The 17,966-nt window shown below is 37.2% G+C and overlaps 1 protein-coding gene across 1 annotated transcript; it reads right to left on the bottom strand.

Moving 5' to 3' along the window:
- Window positions 1-8,581: 8,581 nt before the first annotated feature.
- LOC114085500 (cysteine protease ATG4C) lies at window positions 8,582-10,307 on the bottom strand. Its single transcript, XM_027926661.2, is given in 2 exon segments — window positions 8,582-9,603; window positions 9,605-10,307. Coding segments are annotated over 2 exon segments (1,377 nt in total). The 5' UTR covers window positions 10,067-10,307; the 3' UTR covers window positions 8,582-8,688.
- Between the last annotated feature and the right edge of the window lie 7,659 nt (window positions 10,308-17,966).

Below are 17,966 nucleotides of genomic sequence, written 5' to 3'. Positions count from 1 at the left end.
GTCCTCTAGGATTGACTCCAAGATTAACTTGTGGTAAAAAGGTCACACAATTTTGACATTGTTTTATTATTTGTCTAGCTTGTTCCTTAGTTATTTTAAAATGCTTTTGTAAAGTATTAGCATTGACATGCAACCTTTTATGAAAATTTATAGCTTCTTCTAGTGTAGAGAAAATATGTATGTCATGTGTAGTTTTATCTGCTAAATTGTTGCCCAAACTAAGGGCTCCAGGCAATCCTGTATGTGCTCTGATATGTCCTATAAAGAATGGATCTTTTCTGTCCCAGATTATACTTTGTATAGTGGAAAACAAAGAGAAAATAGTAGAGGAAGGGGAAATCCTACCAGCATCTTCAAGGGATACTATAGCATTAACTATATACTGACTATCAGAAAATAAATTAAATACAGAATCTTTAAACATCACAAAAGCTTGTAATACTGCATTAAGCTCTACCTTTTGAGCTGATTGTTTGGGTACTAAAAATGTAAAAGTTTGATCAGGGGTAACTACTGCTGCTGTACCATTATTTGACCCATCAGTGAATATATTTGGAGCATTCATGATAGGGGTTTTTCTTGTCATTTTTGGAAAAACTACAGGATGCGTAGACCAAAAAGACAACAAAGGATTAGATGGTAAGTGAGTATCAAATGAAACATTAGATTTACACATGATTATTGCCCAAGTATTTAACTCATTAGCTAACTCATCAATTTGATATATGGAGTAATAATTTTATTGGGAGAAATTCCAAACACTGCCTTTGCTGCTTTTATTCCTTTGAGTATTAATTGTCCTACAGCCTCAGGATACCTAGTAAGAATAGTGTTAGGAGAATAAGATAAATGTATCCACAATAATGGACCTTCTTGCCAAAATACTCCTGTAGGAATATTTTTGTTGGTATTATAATAAATAATAAAGGCAAACTTATATCAATTCTATCCAAATGCATATTTTCCATATATGTTTCAATAATTTTTAATGCCTTTCTTGCTTCAGGTGTTAACCTGCGGGGTGAATTTGGATCTGATGGACCTTTTAGGATATCAAATAAAGGTCTCAACTCTCCTGTTGGTATGCCTAGATAAGGCCTTATCCTATTTATGTCTCCTAATAACTTTTGAAAGTCGTTAAGTGATTTGAGTTGATCTACTCGTATCTGAATTTTTGGTGGACGGACCATGGTTGAGGATAATAGAACTCCTAAATAATTAATTGGAAAATTTAATTGTACTTTATCTATTGCTATCTCTAGATTATAATTTTTAAATAAATTTGTAAGTGTGGCATAACATTCTAGCAATGTGTTTTTATCTTTGTGTGCTAACAATACATCATCCATATAGTGAAATATTTGTAGTTCAGGATTTAGATTTCTAAGTGGCTGGATTGCTTTGTTAACATAAATTTGACACATAGTTGGGCTGTTAGCCATCCCTTGAGGGAGTACTTTCCATTCATATCTCTGATCTGGACCTTCATGATTCAGTGCAGGGATAGTAAATGCAAAACGTGGACTATCCTCAGGATGAATTGGAATTGAAAAAAAAAAAAAAAAACAATCTTTAATATCTATAGCTAAAACATACCAGGTTTTTGGCAAAGCAGACAATTGAGAATCCCTGATTGAGCAGGTCCCATAATAACCATCTCATTATTAATGGCTCTTAAATCTTGCAATAATCTCCATTTACCAGATTTCTTTTTAATGACAAAAATGGGAGTATTGTGGGGAGATATGGAAGGTTGTATATGTCCCTCGGCTAATTGTTGTTTGACCAGGTCATGGGCTGCTTGTATCTTTTCTTTAGTCAGGGGCCACTGAGGAACCCATACTGGTCTATCTGATTTCCAAGTAATTTTTATTGCCTCAGTGACCCCTTCTGAAAACCCAGTCCATGTCTATTTATTCCCTGATCTATTTGAATTGGTGCTGCTATGCCTTGTTCTTCTAATCTTTTTTCTTTCCTGAAACCTTGTCTAGCCCTAATAGTGGGCACATTTGGATTGATGTTATTTGTTAATGTCAAACCTAATTGATCTAGGACATCTTGTCCCCATAAATTTATAAGAAGATGATCCAATACATAGGGCTGTATAGTTCCTTCACATCCTTCAGGATCCTTCCAATCTAATACCATTGCACTTCTATGGGGATTAGTTGCCACTCCTAGGCCTCGAAGCATTTGAGTGGCTTGTTGTAACAGCCAATGTTTTGGCCATTCTTGACGAGATATGATGCTAAGGTCTGCACCTGAATCCAGTAGTCCATTAAATTCATGTCCTTGAATATTTAGTTTTAGCATTGGGCGAGAATCTAAATTTAAAGACAGAATAGCCCAATCTACACCTGTGGAGCCTAATCCCCTGAAACCTCTTTCTATAGTACTACTGGAAAATTTATCATGTAGGCTGGGTATTATTAATAACTGTGCTATTCTATCTCCTGGTGAAATTACTGATATACCCTTTGGAGAACTGGCTATAATCTTTATTTCACCTTCATAATCAGGATCAATTACCCCAGGACTTATCATAAGTCCTTTTAGAGTAGAAGAACTGCGTCCCAATAATAAGCCTACTGTTCCTTGGGGAAGAGGTTCTTTTACTCCTGTGGGAATGATTTGAACTCCCATCTCTGGAGTTAGTACTGCTCTGGCGGAGGCGCAGATGTCCAACCCTGCACTCCCTCTGGTTCATCTGATGAGAGATCTGATGGACAATGTGTCCTGGGCACTACCCTGATGGGGTTGCTGGGTTCCTCCAGTGCCCCGTATATTTGTGGTCATGGGCCCTGGAGCATTGGGCCCCCCTGTCCGTTTTTTGGCAATGGAGCCCGATGCCTTTCTCCATGATATCATGGGTAAACACCTGGTCCTTGTCCATTTTTTGATAACGGAGTACCCTCTATGGTGGTTTGAGAACGGCATTCATTAGCCCAATGTCTCCCTCTACGGCATCGTGGGCAAATACCCGGTATTCTACTCCTTTGATACCTAGCTTTGTTAAACCCTCCTCCTATGGGGCAATTCCTTTTAAAATGTCCTGTTTGTTCACAATTGTAGCATGTTTTTGGCCTGGCATCTAAAACCTGTTGTACTGCAGCTGCCAAGACTTGCCCTTGTTCATTAATATCTCTACATAATTTAATATATGTGTTTAAATCTCCATGTTTCCATAGTCTAATGACCTCTCTGCACCAACGATTTGCTTGCTCATAAGCCAGTTGTTTAATTAATGGCATTGCTTGTTCTATATCCCCCAAAACTCTGGTAGCTGTCTGAATAAGCCTATCTACAAATTCAGCATAAGGTTCATTAGTTCCCTGTATTACATTAGATAATTGACCTTGTAAATCTCCATGTCCTTGTAAAGTCTTCCATGCCCTAACTGCATCTGCAGCAATTTGTGCATATATAGCAGGATCATATTCAATTTGTTGCCGTTGACCCTCATAAGGTCCTTTTCCTAACAACATATCTAGATTTCTTTGAGGGTAACTGGCTGCTGCATTTCGCCTAGCCGTCTCCATGCAAAATTCCTCATTGGCAACCTTCCATAACAAATATTGTCCTCCATTTAGCACAGATTTACACATACTAGCCCAATCTGCTGGCATCATGTCCAAGTTGGTAATGGATTCGACCATGCTTACAGTGAAGGGAGCTTGGGGACCATAGGTTGTTACAGCCTCCTTTAACTGCTTCACTGTTTTGAAATCTAAAGCACGGTGAATTCGCTGCCCTCCTGCCTGCTCAAATACTGGGCATGCTAATCTTTGAGGTCCTGTCTCAGGATCCCATCTATCAACTACGGGGTTTGAGGGCCACTCAGCTATCTCCATAGGGGGAGCTGTTGGTTGAATTACGCCCTCTGGTGATAGAACGGTGTTAGTAGCAGCCTCCTGTTGTAGCTTTTTCCCTAATAGCTGTTTCTCCTCTAAGCTTTCTTCCTTTAAATTTTCTTCCTCTGTCTGACTAGCTTGCGAGACCTTTTCTTTTGCTTGATCTAAAATGTCTTTCTCCATGGTCTGAACCTCTAACAATTTACTTAACACTCTTTCAGTTTGTTTTTTACTAATTTCTAATCTATTATAAAGATAATGCAACCCAATAAGATAACACAAAACAAAACCGAAACAGAATGAAACAAAAACGGAACAAAAAATCGTTGTATCAATTTTCCTATTTTCTTGACATGTGCATTTGTGGTCTATTTCTATCTCTTCCTCAGGGGCGAACAACTTCAAACCTTGAGCCAACCATTTTTCCCAGTTTGCCTGAGAAAGTTCTAGGGATAGGCAGCTTGAAACAAAATCAAAACAAGAACACATTGTTTTTAAAAATGGTCACCCATTCTCTCGCCTTTCCTTAGGGGTGAGCAATTTTACTTACCCCCAAGCTTCAGGCGTTCCCCACACGGGCAGCCAAATGCCGCAGTCTGGCTGGGCACAAATCACGAGCCACTGAAGCAGGAACAAACTTTATTTCTGAACTCCACCAGCACACTTCACACAGGAACCAGCCACCGGAAATATCTCCTCTGGAAATCCCTCCTCCTGCACTTCCCAAACCATTGGGAACTCTCAGGGAATCCCCGGGAATCTCCAAGAGAACTCCAAAGTAGCGTGAGAACTCAAAAGTAGCAGCCGAGGCGGATAGTAATGCCTCGCCTGTCAACCAATACTGTTGGCAAAATGCCAGGGGCCATACAGACTCGGCCGTGGCTCTCAGCCATAGAGTACATTTTTCATATCTTTGTATATAGAGTATGTTCACACCAATTCATGCCTTTATACATGTACTTTGTTTTTTGCATTACAATTCTTATTACACAAATATATCATAATTTTTCATATCTCTGTTTATACATAAAGTATGTTGACACTCAATTCAATTCTTCATGTATGTACCTTGGATAATGATGTCCATCACATTGCACCGCCCTTGCTAATCCCCTCTCACCCTTCTTCCCTATCTAGAATTCCTCTGTTCCTCCCATGCTCCCCTTCCTACGTCACTATGAGTGATGGGGTGGTCTCACATGATAGAGCAAAAGGGCTTCTTCACCACGGTTGGTTGTAATGAAGTTCAGATCCACTAGGCAGAATGTTTATGGATGCTGAGGATCTGAAGTAATTGACTCAGTTACCAAGTATTTTTCTCAGATTTAACTCCTTCCTTCTGAAGCGAGCTGTAGGATGCTGGTCTGAGACTCTGCAAGTTACATTTGATCTCTGTCAGCTGTTTATTAATAGAATCTTCTACTAGGATTTAACAAAGAAAGGTCAGAAAGTAGGAAGAGGGAGGAATACATCACGTCCTTACTATAATTTAAAATGTTCCCCAAGGTTCACGTTTTGGACACTTGATCCCCATAAAACAGTGCTGGGTGGTGGGGCCTTATGTGAGACTTATAGGTATTGAGCACTCTAGTTAGGTCTCTATTAATGCCTTTCTTGTGAGAGTGGCTGAGTTCCCTCAAGAGTAGGATTGTTATAAAGGGGGGTTCAGCCCCCTCTTGTAAGCTCATTCTCTCTCAAGTGGTTCCCTTAGGTTTCTTGTGTGCAGTGGGAATGACATAGAAAGAAGTCCTTAGCCAAATGGTAGTACTCTACTTCCCAATTTCTAGAAATGTGAGAAAGAAATTTCCATTAGTTATAGGTTACCCAGGCTCAGGTATTCTGTTACAGTAGCACAGAATGAACCGAGACAGTCTTTCCTATTTCCTATTTCCTGTCAGTTTCTCCATCAGGCAGTTTTCATGCAGGACTGCAGAGACTGATTCCAGGAGTGACTGGTCGACTCCTGGAGGTTTCACATCCCTCCTTCTCAGAGGACCCTGCCACAATCAGGCCCCCTTCTCAGAAGGCTGAGTCCCTACTTCCTCAGTCTTTTCTCCAGGCTTCCTAAATAACTACTTCACTGGACAGCACTCTTTCCTCCGGGCTGTAAGTCCCAGTTCTGTGGGTCCATCTCCCAAACTTCCCCAGGACCTGCAGACACTTGCAAGAGCCTCATCCCACGGAGGCTAGCTCCACCGGGCCCCTCTGATACGCTTCTCCAAGCTTCTCAGTTCTGATGACCCAGCTTCTCCCTTCTGCTGTTAGCCCTACGAAGGGCTGTGCTTCCTACACACATTACCTTGCTCTTACCTAGTGTTTCTTTTTCCCTTTTAGTCCACAGCAAGTGTGCATACAGGTATTTATAATGAACTATGTCTGCTAAAATAAGTTATTTTTTTCCTTCAGTGGACATCGATTGTTAAAATCAAAGTGATATATTCAGCCTCCTGCTATTTTCATTTCAATTCTATTGTAGTATTTGGCCCAGTGTAATCTTGCATATATAAGTTTAGAATTATCATTTATATTTTATATTCCTATGCTCAACCTCTCTGTGTACTTATATGTGAGGGTTTTTTATTTTGTAAGCAACATATAGTTAGAATTTTCAAATATAGTTTAGCATTTTTTGTCCTTTAATTCAAATATTTAAACCTGTCCATTCTTCCTTCAAAATTTCTTTGTTTCTTTTCTTTTGGAGGGGGATTGAGCATTGTTAAAATTATCATTTTTATTATTAATTCATTGTTTCTATTAGCTTCATAATTTACTTATTTTATATGTTTAGTATGTCCTAGATAGTAAATCTCATAACCCTTCACTTTATTAAATCTAGTATATTAGTACTTTTAAGCATATAGTTGTGCATCTTCTGACCTGGGCTCTTCCAGCCGTTTTCACTCTATAGATAATTTAATCCTCTCAGGACATTGCTGTTGGTGGTGTTCAATCAATATTTATTTTGATTTGCCATGTCATGATCTTTTCTGTTACTTTGCATCCACTCCTGCCTTTCTGAATTCTCAGCGGGATCATTTTCCCACTCATCAGTAAAGCACCCTTTAGTATTTTCTAAGTATGGATTTGAGGTGACAAATTCTTGCAAAATTTTCTGCTATTTTCTTTCAGTACTTTGACGATATCATTCCTTATCATCAAGTCCCTTTCTTACAGAGTCTTTTATTTTCTCTTTTTTTTTTCTCTTTAGTTAGCTGTCACTCTTATGACTGCTCCCTTGCAGATAATGTGCCCATTTTTTCTGTGGCTATTTTTTTTTCTCCATTTCTCCTGCTTGTTTTCAGTTTTCAACAGCTTTGTGAAGATTTTATTAGGTGTGGTTTCCCAGTTCACAACCCTTGGGCTTCAGATTCATAACATACTTCAATCTGTAGCTTTACTGTCATTTTTAATCCTTATAGTTTCTTTGTGGAACTACAATTATAAAAACGTTAAATGTTTTCAGAGTGTCCCAAATGTTTGGAAGGCTGTTTTTTTTAAAAATTTATTTACCTTTATTGGCCTTAATCTGGATATTTTGTTTTGATTTTCAATTTAATATTGGCTCTTCTGTTTTTTTTTTTCTAATCAAATTCAACCCATTCTTTGCACTATAATTTCATCTATTAAAATTTTAGTCCTAGAATTTTTATTTAGTTAATTTTTTGAGTTATTGATTCTTGTCCACACTCTTTATTTTGTCTTTTAATTCTTTGAATATGTTAATTGCTCTTATTTTATTTAAAAGATCTCACCTAATAAGTCCATTTTCTGGGTTTGTCATGGGTCTGTTTCTACCATAATTTGTATTCTTGGTTTATAGTTAAGTGTTTCATTCTTATGTTGGGTTATTTTTATTTTTATTTTTTTTATGTTCTCACATCTTTATTATTTAGTTTATAATCCTGGCTCAAGAACAAGTCTTGGATTTTTATATCACAAATTTACCTTTAAGTAATGTATAATGCACTAAGGCAGATTTACCTTGAAAATGGCCTTGGCTTCTAAACACTAATATACTGCTGTACATAAACAGCAAAACCAGAGGAGGATCTATTGATATATTTATGGTACTTATCTTAGATTTAAAAACTGCATATTAAGTTGAATTCTCATAAAATTTCATTCTTGAGATAGGAAGCAAGCACTATTGCTATTTTATAATTTCCTTTATCTGATTTGAATGGATGCAGTTTTATTAATAACATAACCTTTAAATTCATGGGAAAAATCAATTGTTTATATTTACTACTCATAAAAGACTAAAAAGCAAGCACAAACAAGTAACCATTATAAAATCATATTGCTTGGTATTACCTTAACTCAGAATTCTGCTTATTTAAAATTATATGTACATCATAGGTAGCAAATACTATCTAATTATTAATATATATCCAAATGTAGCCTCTGGTTGCACTAATAGCAGGAGGCTTAGGTAGCACTAAAATTCATTCTCTGGTCTTCTGATTGTTAATACAAACTGAGTTTTTTTGAAGCTATCTAGTGTATCCAGTCTTTGAAGGGGTCTATGCCATAAAATTTTCAGGAGAACAATGGGCTCAGATGCAAGAATGAAGAAAAGGCTTACAGTGAAAGTAGTGTTTCACTAGAGATTTACAGAAATAGGAATGCAACCAGAATTGCTTAATATATATTAGAAAGCAATATTCATTAAATCATTTCTCTTTCAGAAAAATATCTTTATATATTTTCAAATGTTTCAATTTTAAAGAACATATAAAATTAAGATATCTGTGAAAACAAACACTTTCAAATGTACTTGTTCCTCTTCATCTTCCCCTTTCAGTGTTCTTTTCAAAGGGCACAAATGTTCTCTTCTTTATAGGAGGACAAACTCTTCTGTACTGACTCTTTTTAATCTTTTCTTCTCATCCTCTAAGAAAAGGTCTTCTTCATTGGTTGTAGTAGACGTAATGTCAAAGTCTCGGGAATGACCATTTACAAAAGTAAATAAGGGATATTTCTCCTTAGAAGAAATCTTCAGCATCTTAGTTATTTCTTCAGAAGCTCGTTCGAAGTCCTTAACATTTCGACAGTAAAATCCTATTGTACAGCTAGGATCCATTTTTCGAAACGACATCTTTTTGGGAGAAGGGCAGTGGAATGTCTCAAGAGGAAAATCCTTTATGCTGACATCTACAAAAGATTGGCAGTAATGAGGATCCATGTAAATCAAACTGTCATCTTGAAATCCAGCAAAGTAATATGACTGTTTAGGTTTGCCACCAATAATACCCACACAATATTCAAGGCTCAGAACACCCTTCACAAACTCTAGGTAGTCGGTGTTGGTTCTTTCTCCACCAAGTCTAACAGGAACTAAAATAATAACAGCTTTGTCATCTGCATTATCAGAGGTCATGGAAGCACTCTGTTTATCAATTACATCAGAATTGTAAACTGTACAATCTTGTGCAACATAAATAGTTATTCCTTGTAAGTCAGGGTGTCTTGCTTCTTCGACTGCTTTTCTTAAAATGTGAGCAACAACACCTGGCCCATACCAATCTCCAGCACTTTTCCCAGACTTCTTTCCATACTCTATTAACTGATGTAAGCCAAAGACAGCCAATGGGGAATCACCAAACCAAGAGATGATTTTCCTGTGAAAAATTTCATTTTGCATCTCCTGATCATTAGGACATTTCCCAATTGTTTTCTTCAGAGAAATTGTTGGAGTTTCAGGTTCTCTTTCCCCTGAAAGCGATGTTTCAAATGATGATGTAATTTTTTTTTACAGTGTGGGAAGTCCATGATTCAGACTCTGAATTTTCAATATTCAATGCATCAGGCCAGGTCCAAGCTCTACCAAGAAAATGTAGTATGAGTCCTTGAGCCAGTAGCATCTGGCCAGTTCTCAACGTACATCCCCAACCACAATCTGTTGTCAAAGATGAGCCTTCTATTTGAGGAAATTCTTCCCTGTAGGTCAGCCATATTCTAGAAATGAAATCTTTCCGAAATTCTTCTACATTTCCTGCAATTATGCGATCTTCTATTGTACATGCTGATTTTGAAGGTAACACTTTATTTTCATCTTCATATTTAAAATGGTAACATTTTCCAAGCAATAAAACTGGAGAATTTCTACTAAAATATGTCTTTGTTTTCAAAACCCAACTATATTTCATGTTGTTCCATGCTGATATAAATTTAGTTTTTAGCTTGTCAACTTCATCTGTTCCCGTGGCCTCCATATTCAAATTCTAAGAAAAAGCCATTACTTGGTTGCATTCTTCTGTACAGTTTAATCTTCTGACATCACACTTGACTTGTAGCAAACAACCTGGACCTGTGCTGTGTTGCATGTTCCATGTTCACAGGCTGCATACAGTCATCACCATAACCAATCGAAAGAGAAGGACCCGAGAACTGTACAAATGTGCAGGAGCCACCAACCCAGGAAACGCTCCACCTCTAGCAACGGCCGCCACAAAAGCAGCTGCATGCAGACGTTCCAAACTCGACGCCGCAGCCTCAGCTCCCGGGTTATTTTTATTAAACACCAGATATGCAATATTAAAATTGAAGAGGTGAGTTGATGCTTTGGATGGTGTTATCCCTCTCCTAAGGGACCTGGCTTAGTCTTAGACAGGTAGGCTAGGATATTAGCTATTCCCAATAACTTAATGCAATCACGAATTCAAAAGACTTGAATTTGGTGTCCAGGTCTCACAAGGGTTGATCTATTTCAAATTTATTCTTCGGGAGTGACCGTTTTGAGTCAAGACTAAATGCTTCTGGTCTTTTTCAGGTCCTATCTTTATTTCTGAACTCTAAATTCCAAATCTTCCCCAGTTCTATAAGTCTCTCGAAAGTTTGCTCAGCTATACCTATTTTTTTTTTTTTTTAAATTGGCAGTAAGGGGGATTGAACCCTGCGTTCCATGCACTCTAGGCAAGTGCTCCACCACCAAGCTACATTGCAGTCCTTTGTACACATTTTTTGGGGGGTGGGGAAGGGCAGGAAGCCTTGAGGCAAGCAGCAGTATCAAATTCTAAATTTATTATTCTGGACAGTTATTTCCCCTTAGTCTTAGCCCTGAAAATCTTTATTGACATAATAGTTTCTTAATATCTTTACAAGAATTAAAAGAAAACACTTTCTGTGGATTTAATAACTATTCTCTTTAAGGGGGTTGATGGAAAACAAAATATTCTAGCTTGGTCATTCACAAGAATTCTCATGGTCTCAAAATAAAGATGCTGCGGACAGTACTCTCTGCTTTTTACCTATTGCCCCAAGGCAAGGAAGGAAGTGATAGTTTATCATAGCGAGCTGGATAAAAACCATAGTTCTTATAGATAAGGGTAGACAATGAGAGTAGTGTACTCCAATTTGAAAATAAACTTATTCATATGATTAAATTGTGAAATTAAAGACTTAGGCATGAGCCCGACCAGAGCTGAGCATGTCTATTCCTGGCAGACTGACAATTTTAATTCAGGAAAAAGTCTTCAGTTCAGCCTGGACATAAAGGCCTCTCTTGCATCTGAAGATGGGGCTGTAAGCAGTGGAGACAGACTGAGCGGAAAGTCCCTGGGATCAGACGCTGCTCCCCAAGTCTTGTCAAGTTCTTACAAACACTTACCTCAGTATTATATAGCCTTCCTGGTCAATAAATTAATTTCTATATGTACCTGAACACTTCCTGATATTTGCTGTTGAAGTCCTCAGAATTCCATTCTCCACCAGTAAATTAGAATTGACCTCAGTTTCTACCCCTCGTCTCCCCCCTCCCTGCTCATTCTGCCAACGTGGAATGGGTTCTACCTTCTCTTCACTCTCCTCTGAGTTCTCCAATTGATCTTGCTCATCTTCCGTACATTGGCCTAGGTTTTTCTTGGATCATAGCCTCCCCTGCTTGTTTTTAATTGTTTTCTGGAATTTGTCTTATTTTAATTACTTCCAGTCCCTTCAATATAGTCTGAGAAGTAAAGAGGTAATCATAATTACTAGTTGTTCATCTTGAATTCAAATTCCAACTTAATTTGTCTTAATACAGCTTTTTCCCCCCACAAAATCCATTTAATATTTATGAAGCTATATTTCTCAGAAGAGGATTTAATGGAATTGAAGATGAATTTTACTTTGTAATTTATTATTTTGTTAACTCTGTAATTTATTGTTAGGTGAACATTATAGTGGAAGACAAATAACCTTTTAATGGTTCTTCTAACCAAAATTTCTGAAAATTTTTTTTAGCTCTTGTGAATAGATTATACTTTTGTTTCAGGAATAAAGGAAGAACAATCTAGATTCCAGGAGTTGGATTAGTGCAATTAAATATTCCTTTATGAGGTTCATCAATAAAAATTCCCTCTGTTAATTTATGAAGGAGAAAGTTTAAAAATACATTTTAACAATCAATATTTAAGCTAGATATCAGTGTCACAGTTTGCTACGTTTCATAGGTCAGCAATGGTGCACTTTTTTTTTGTAAAGCTTAAATTGCATACTAAATAATGGCAGTGCCATTTTATTTTTAAAATAATAAAGGCTTTCTTTTAAAGATGTAATGTAAGTGTTTCTATCAGATAATTGAGTTTTAATTTCTACCTCTGTGCATGGGCAAGGGTTGGTATTTTTTTTCAGTTTTTTTTTTTTTTTTTTTGTGTGTGTGTGTGTAGAAAGTATAGATCCATGAAAAGTGATACCAACATAATAATGCAGAGCTGGTTGGACAACATGTATTCTTTTTTCTGAAATCATTAAGGAGAGTGTGATCCTGTTCTTGCTTGAGGCAAATCTTCGTTCCACAGCAGACAAGAGCTCAACTAGCAGGGGCGTCCATGAGAGGGGCTTCCCATTAGTGGCTACCCAAGGTGATGAGCTATACCAGTGCTGGGAGAGGCTAATTAAATTAACTGTGGAAGGTGACAAGATGAGAGTGCAATCCTGTGCTCCAAAGTCTTCCCGTGACCCTCGAGGCCAGCATTGCTCAGTCTCTCCTCTTCAGCATCTCACACACGCTCAGAACCTGGCATGTAATACCTGGTTCCTTTTGGTCTTCTTGGAAGCTGTGATGTGAATATTTGACTTGTTCTTTGATTGATGAGTGCCGCAGGACAGAAATGTAATTGCTTTGACTATGCTGCAGTAAATGGATATTCCCTTTGGAAACTCAACTCGCTTCATTTAGACCCAAACATGCCAAGCAGATGCGGATGATCAACTCCCAGCATATGATACAAGCGGATATCTTTCTCTTTTATGTTCCGTTTTTAATGTAATAGCAAACTAACATCTGTTGTTCTGAGCATCACAAATCTGTTCTTTTCAATGTAAAGGTTTGCTGAGCATTGATATTTTACTAAGAATAGAATGTGTGTGGCAATTAGGCTGCACCACATTTTTATGTCAATTCAAATGTTCTTTGGAAAGGTCATTGTTGTGTGTGTGTAACCTACTGAGCTGTGCTGCTGTGACGGATGTAGTTACAAGGTAAGATGATGTAAATGGGGATGCTCTGGGGAGTGCATAAAGGAACAGAGAAGAACGAGCATTGGTGTTTGAGGGGTAATCCAGTACTGTCTGCACCTTCTCACACATTCCCAGAGTTTAGGCTTCATGGAACACAAGAAATGTTACTCCATTCTCTAACAATTTGAATATCTGCTATGACATCCTTTGATACATTCGAGAGCCTTTTCTAGCTCTCAATTTAGACCCTGGAGTACAGTAAGTCATGGAACCATGGGCTGCAACGTTCTTTCTTAGTGCAATAAAGACACTAGAATAGACAAAGCAGGACACATCAAGAATTTAAAAATCACTTTAATATGAAGAGTATTATTTTTAATGGTAAGTTAACTCATAGTTTTAGATAGTGGTACAAATCAGTCTAAATTACTGCATAAGATACACCTGTTAATTTGTTTTTCTGATGAAAAATATTGTTCATATTGCAAGTCTCTGTGTGTTGCAGGCACTAACACTGTTGGCTGCTGAAAGAACAAGATGAAATAGTACCGCTCCAGGCTATAGAGCATGGCATGTAGATGATCCACCAGAATCTGAGTATTCTACATCATTCACATGCTACTTTTCAAAATAAGGTCAAAAGAAAAAAAGAAAAAGAAAAGAAAACAAATGTACCTGAACACAGAATAAGATAATTCCTCAAAATATTTTTTTTTTAAATAGAAGCTTTCATTAACCATGAACCTGAAACAGTGACTTTGGGTATTATGTCCAATTGCCAGTCCCATCTTTCAGCCCTACACTACAATAGCTTTTATGTCTAAAAATTCTCTTTTATCTAATAGCTTATAGATAAATGTGTATATATGCATGTACTCAGGAGAATAATAAAATTATAAACTTTAGAAAGATGTTGGAGAATCAACTGAAGCAAGAAAAATTTGCAGGACTGAAAAGCTTGTTCTTTGATTTAATCAATCAAATGAAGCATCTGTTATGCCATAGGATACGATAATATTATAAGGGGAAAGTCAGGGATGTGGCAATGCGTCGCTAAGTTTTCCAAGGCTATCAGGCATTCTTCTTGAGAATGATTGGAACTGTCAAGACACAAAAGAGTGGCTGGGACATTGAAGTGGTGATTTATATTTCATGCTGCCCTGGGCAGAGACAGGAGCAGCAACATGAAATAGTAAACGGAGGTTTATATCAGGTCATATGCTATGAAGGAGACATGTTTGCACAGAGTGGATAGCTTCATACTGTTTTTTCGATGAGATATTCACAGTTTCAGATAATAGTAATTAAAAAGCTACAAATGATATGACATTTAGGTTACTTCTTCTGATTGTAATTTTGAAATATATTATTAGTAACTATTAAATAAACTGTAGTATTACATAAATTAATATTTTTTAATTGGTAGATGCTCTGGGCAGAAAGTTGTCTTCATCTAGGACAAATAACGCCCAGTGAGGAGGAGACAAGGAAGGAGCAGAGGGTTCTTAAGTTCAGTTGTATGATATTGGGCCCATGGAGGACAGTGGAAATTAGACCCGGGTAGTACTTGAGTTTTTAGAATACATCAAAGTTCTTAGAAAATATCCATCCCTTTCAAAAATGCAAAACCTAGCTTAACAAAATATCAGAAAGAATATTTTCCATTAGGGAACCCAACTCCTATTGTATTTGCTCTGCTTTTTAAATTACTCAATATATTGGAGACCCAAGTTTTTGTCTAGAATTTACATGACCATTTAGTAAGGATTCTCATAGACACCAGGAAATGTTGTCCTGTTCTTTTCTCTTAAAGCATGATCTGAATATTATATATAGTTTTATTGGCCTTAACTCAGCTTTTATAACTGACATACTGAAAGAAATTGGAAAATTGAATGAAAACCCTGCCCAAGTATTCAATTGTCACCCACAGTCCAATCTGACTTGCCAAAGTTTTGATCATGATGCGCCCAACAGCTAGATTTGTGCACCTGATTTTAAAGTGGAGTTCACTCTCCCTTACCTTGAATGGATCATACCTAGAACTATTTTTCCCATTACCCAGTTTATTTACATTACTATAGAGAAATTATGTCAGGATGTAATTATTTTATAAACTATAAAGTAGAAGAAAGAAGATTAATAGAAATAGATTTTGAGTTTTTCAATATTCTGGTTACCTCTGTTAATGGTTGTCTGCATTGGAATCTGAGAGCATCATAGTTTGCATGAATCATTTTACAGTCCTGAGGGCTTTCACCTGATTTCCAACACGACAGAATACATCTGACTGATGAAACTGTCAACTGGGTTGAGGGGCCCTTCACAAGGGCCCTGTGTGGTCAGCCCCTGTTTACCCACTAAAGAAAGCAAATGGAACACAACCAAGGGAGGGTTTAAGAATCACCTTGAACCATGCTAAATCAATGTTTCATAGCAAATCACTGCATGGATTTTGGCACTCTTGGTTTTTTAAGGGAGAAATAATTTCTGACATACTATTGCATTATTATATTGAATGAGAACTACCAATGAATTTGTCATTTGTTTTTCCTATGGTTTGACAGTGGCATATCTTCCAATTAAAGGTTACAGTCAGACATGCATTCATTGGAATGGCCTCATTGGCTGGAGTGTGCTGCAGCAGACACTTCAGCTGAGGGATTCCTTAGGCAGCCCTGCAAGGCACCATTTAATTCACAACAGCTTTTTTTTTTTTTTTTTTCCTGAAAGTTGCCCAAGATTCCTCCAAAATTGAACATGCATCTCAAAGATCTGTTATTTTCAGAATTCAAACACTGACATATTGAGAGAGTAACTGAAATGGTGTTGAATAAACACAAAGTTTTTGAGTTGCACAGAGTTCTCAAACTTAGGGGGCACATAATCTAGAGTAAGTAAATATAATATGAGGTATGACATAAAGTTTGCTTCAGGAGCACAGGTAGTGCTTATATTCTGTAATTCTTTTCTTGTATGTGCAGTTTTCTATAAAAATTAGAATAAAATTCTAAAATACGAGGAGCCAATACTATTTTTCTTCATAAACATATCACCGAACTTGGCAAATTGGCCATAAAAGAGAATATCTCTTTTTCCTTTCTTTCCCTGGACACACGGGGGCCTTGAATTTAGCTTTCACTTTGGGGATCTTTCTGTTACCTCTCTGTTATTGAGCTAGCATTGGCACTGGTGGGAGAAGAACATAAATGTGACAAAGAGAGCATGAAAGGCCAATTACTCCCGTGAAGATGGCTATGCTGCTGAGAGAATTACCTTCGGTGTAGGGTTGCCCACTGTATATGTGTTCATTCATTTTTTTCCTTATAACAATCTAGTGAGTTGGGCACTACTATCAAGTTCCATTTTACAGATGAGAAAACAGAGACTTAAACAAATAATGTCATTTTGCCAGATTTATAGAGGTATATCTAAATTTCCAAAGAGATTTGAATTCTAATACGCTAGTATATCTGTTAAGTACATTCAGACCCCAAATAAAGACTGTTTTGAAAAGAAAATCAAATAAATATATTACCATGGTTATAGACCAAACTTTTCTAAAATGTGTCACAGAAGATAGTAACAAATATTTTGAAAAATATCTCAATGAAAAAGCACATCCATGTGTCTATAAGACTGGTAACATAAGCCTAAATAAAATTCACCAAGTTTCTTTATTGTTTGATTTTTCAGAACATTTACTAGGAGGATCTCCAAAAGGAGCTTATGTTATATAATGTTTCCTAGACTGTTTGTGCACTTAACTCTTTTTCCTCAGAAACTTGCTTTGAAAAATAATCTAGATAAGTCTGATTTCCAAGGTAAATAATCTGTTCAGAATGGTTTAATTGTTCTACTAGGTCTGGGATCTACTAGAAATTCCTTTCTTTGAGGTCTAGATATTTTTTACTCTCTGAGGTAGGCTTACAGATTAATGGCCTCAATAAACATTGCCCATTGGATTTCATACCAGTGTTGGAGATCCCCACCCTCAGTTTTGATAGTTCCTTACTAGGACTCAACAGCACTTTCTGAAGCTATTATGCATGGATATAGTTCATTACTGTGAGAAGATAAAGATTAAAATTAGTACAGAAAAAAGGAACATGAGAAAAAACCCAGGAAATACAATGAACAAGATCTGAAGTGCTTTTTCCTAGTGAAATGGTGTGGACATATTTATTTCTTTCACAAATCACGTATGTGGGAGAAAGTATGTATTTCAGACATAGTTATACACACATGGGAAAACCTGTTGAAGGTTGCTGGCCAGGGTTATCTCTGGGGATCACTGCATGCCTATGGGAGTGATCTCATCTACTCACATTGCAGCCTCCCAGAGAAAAACACAGCCATAAATTGCATTTGTTAACATAGACTATGTGGCTGGGTACAGTGCTACAAACCTGTAATCCCTGCAGCTTGAGAGGCTGAGACAGGGGGATCTCAAGTTCAAAGACAGTCTCAGCAACTTAGTAGGCCCTAAGAGAGTGTGTCTAGGAATGATTGGCATGTGGGATAGCCAACTGAAATGGAAACCTTCCCTAAACATTGGCAGCACTCTCCAATGGGATGATGGCCCAGATGGAATAAAAGTTGGAAGAACAAGGAAGCAGCAGCAGATGCAAGCTGGATTCTTCTTGAATGGTTTCTTGATTGCTGCTGCGATCA

Source organism: Marmota flaviventris, chromosome 7 (assembly GCF_047511675.1).
Source record: "Marmota flaviventris isolate mMarFla1 chromosome 7, mMarFla1.hap1, whole genome shotgun sequence".
Classification (NCBI taxonomy): Eukaryota; Metazoa; Chordata; class Mammalia; order Rodentia; family Sciuridae; genus Marmota; species Marmota flaviventris.
This window is presented reverse-complemented; position numbering and strand designations above follow the sequence as displayed.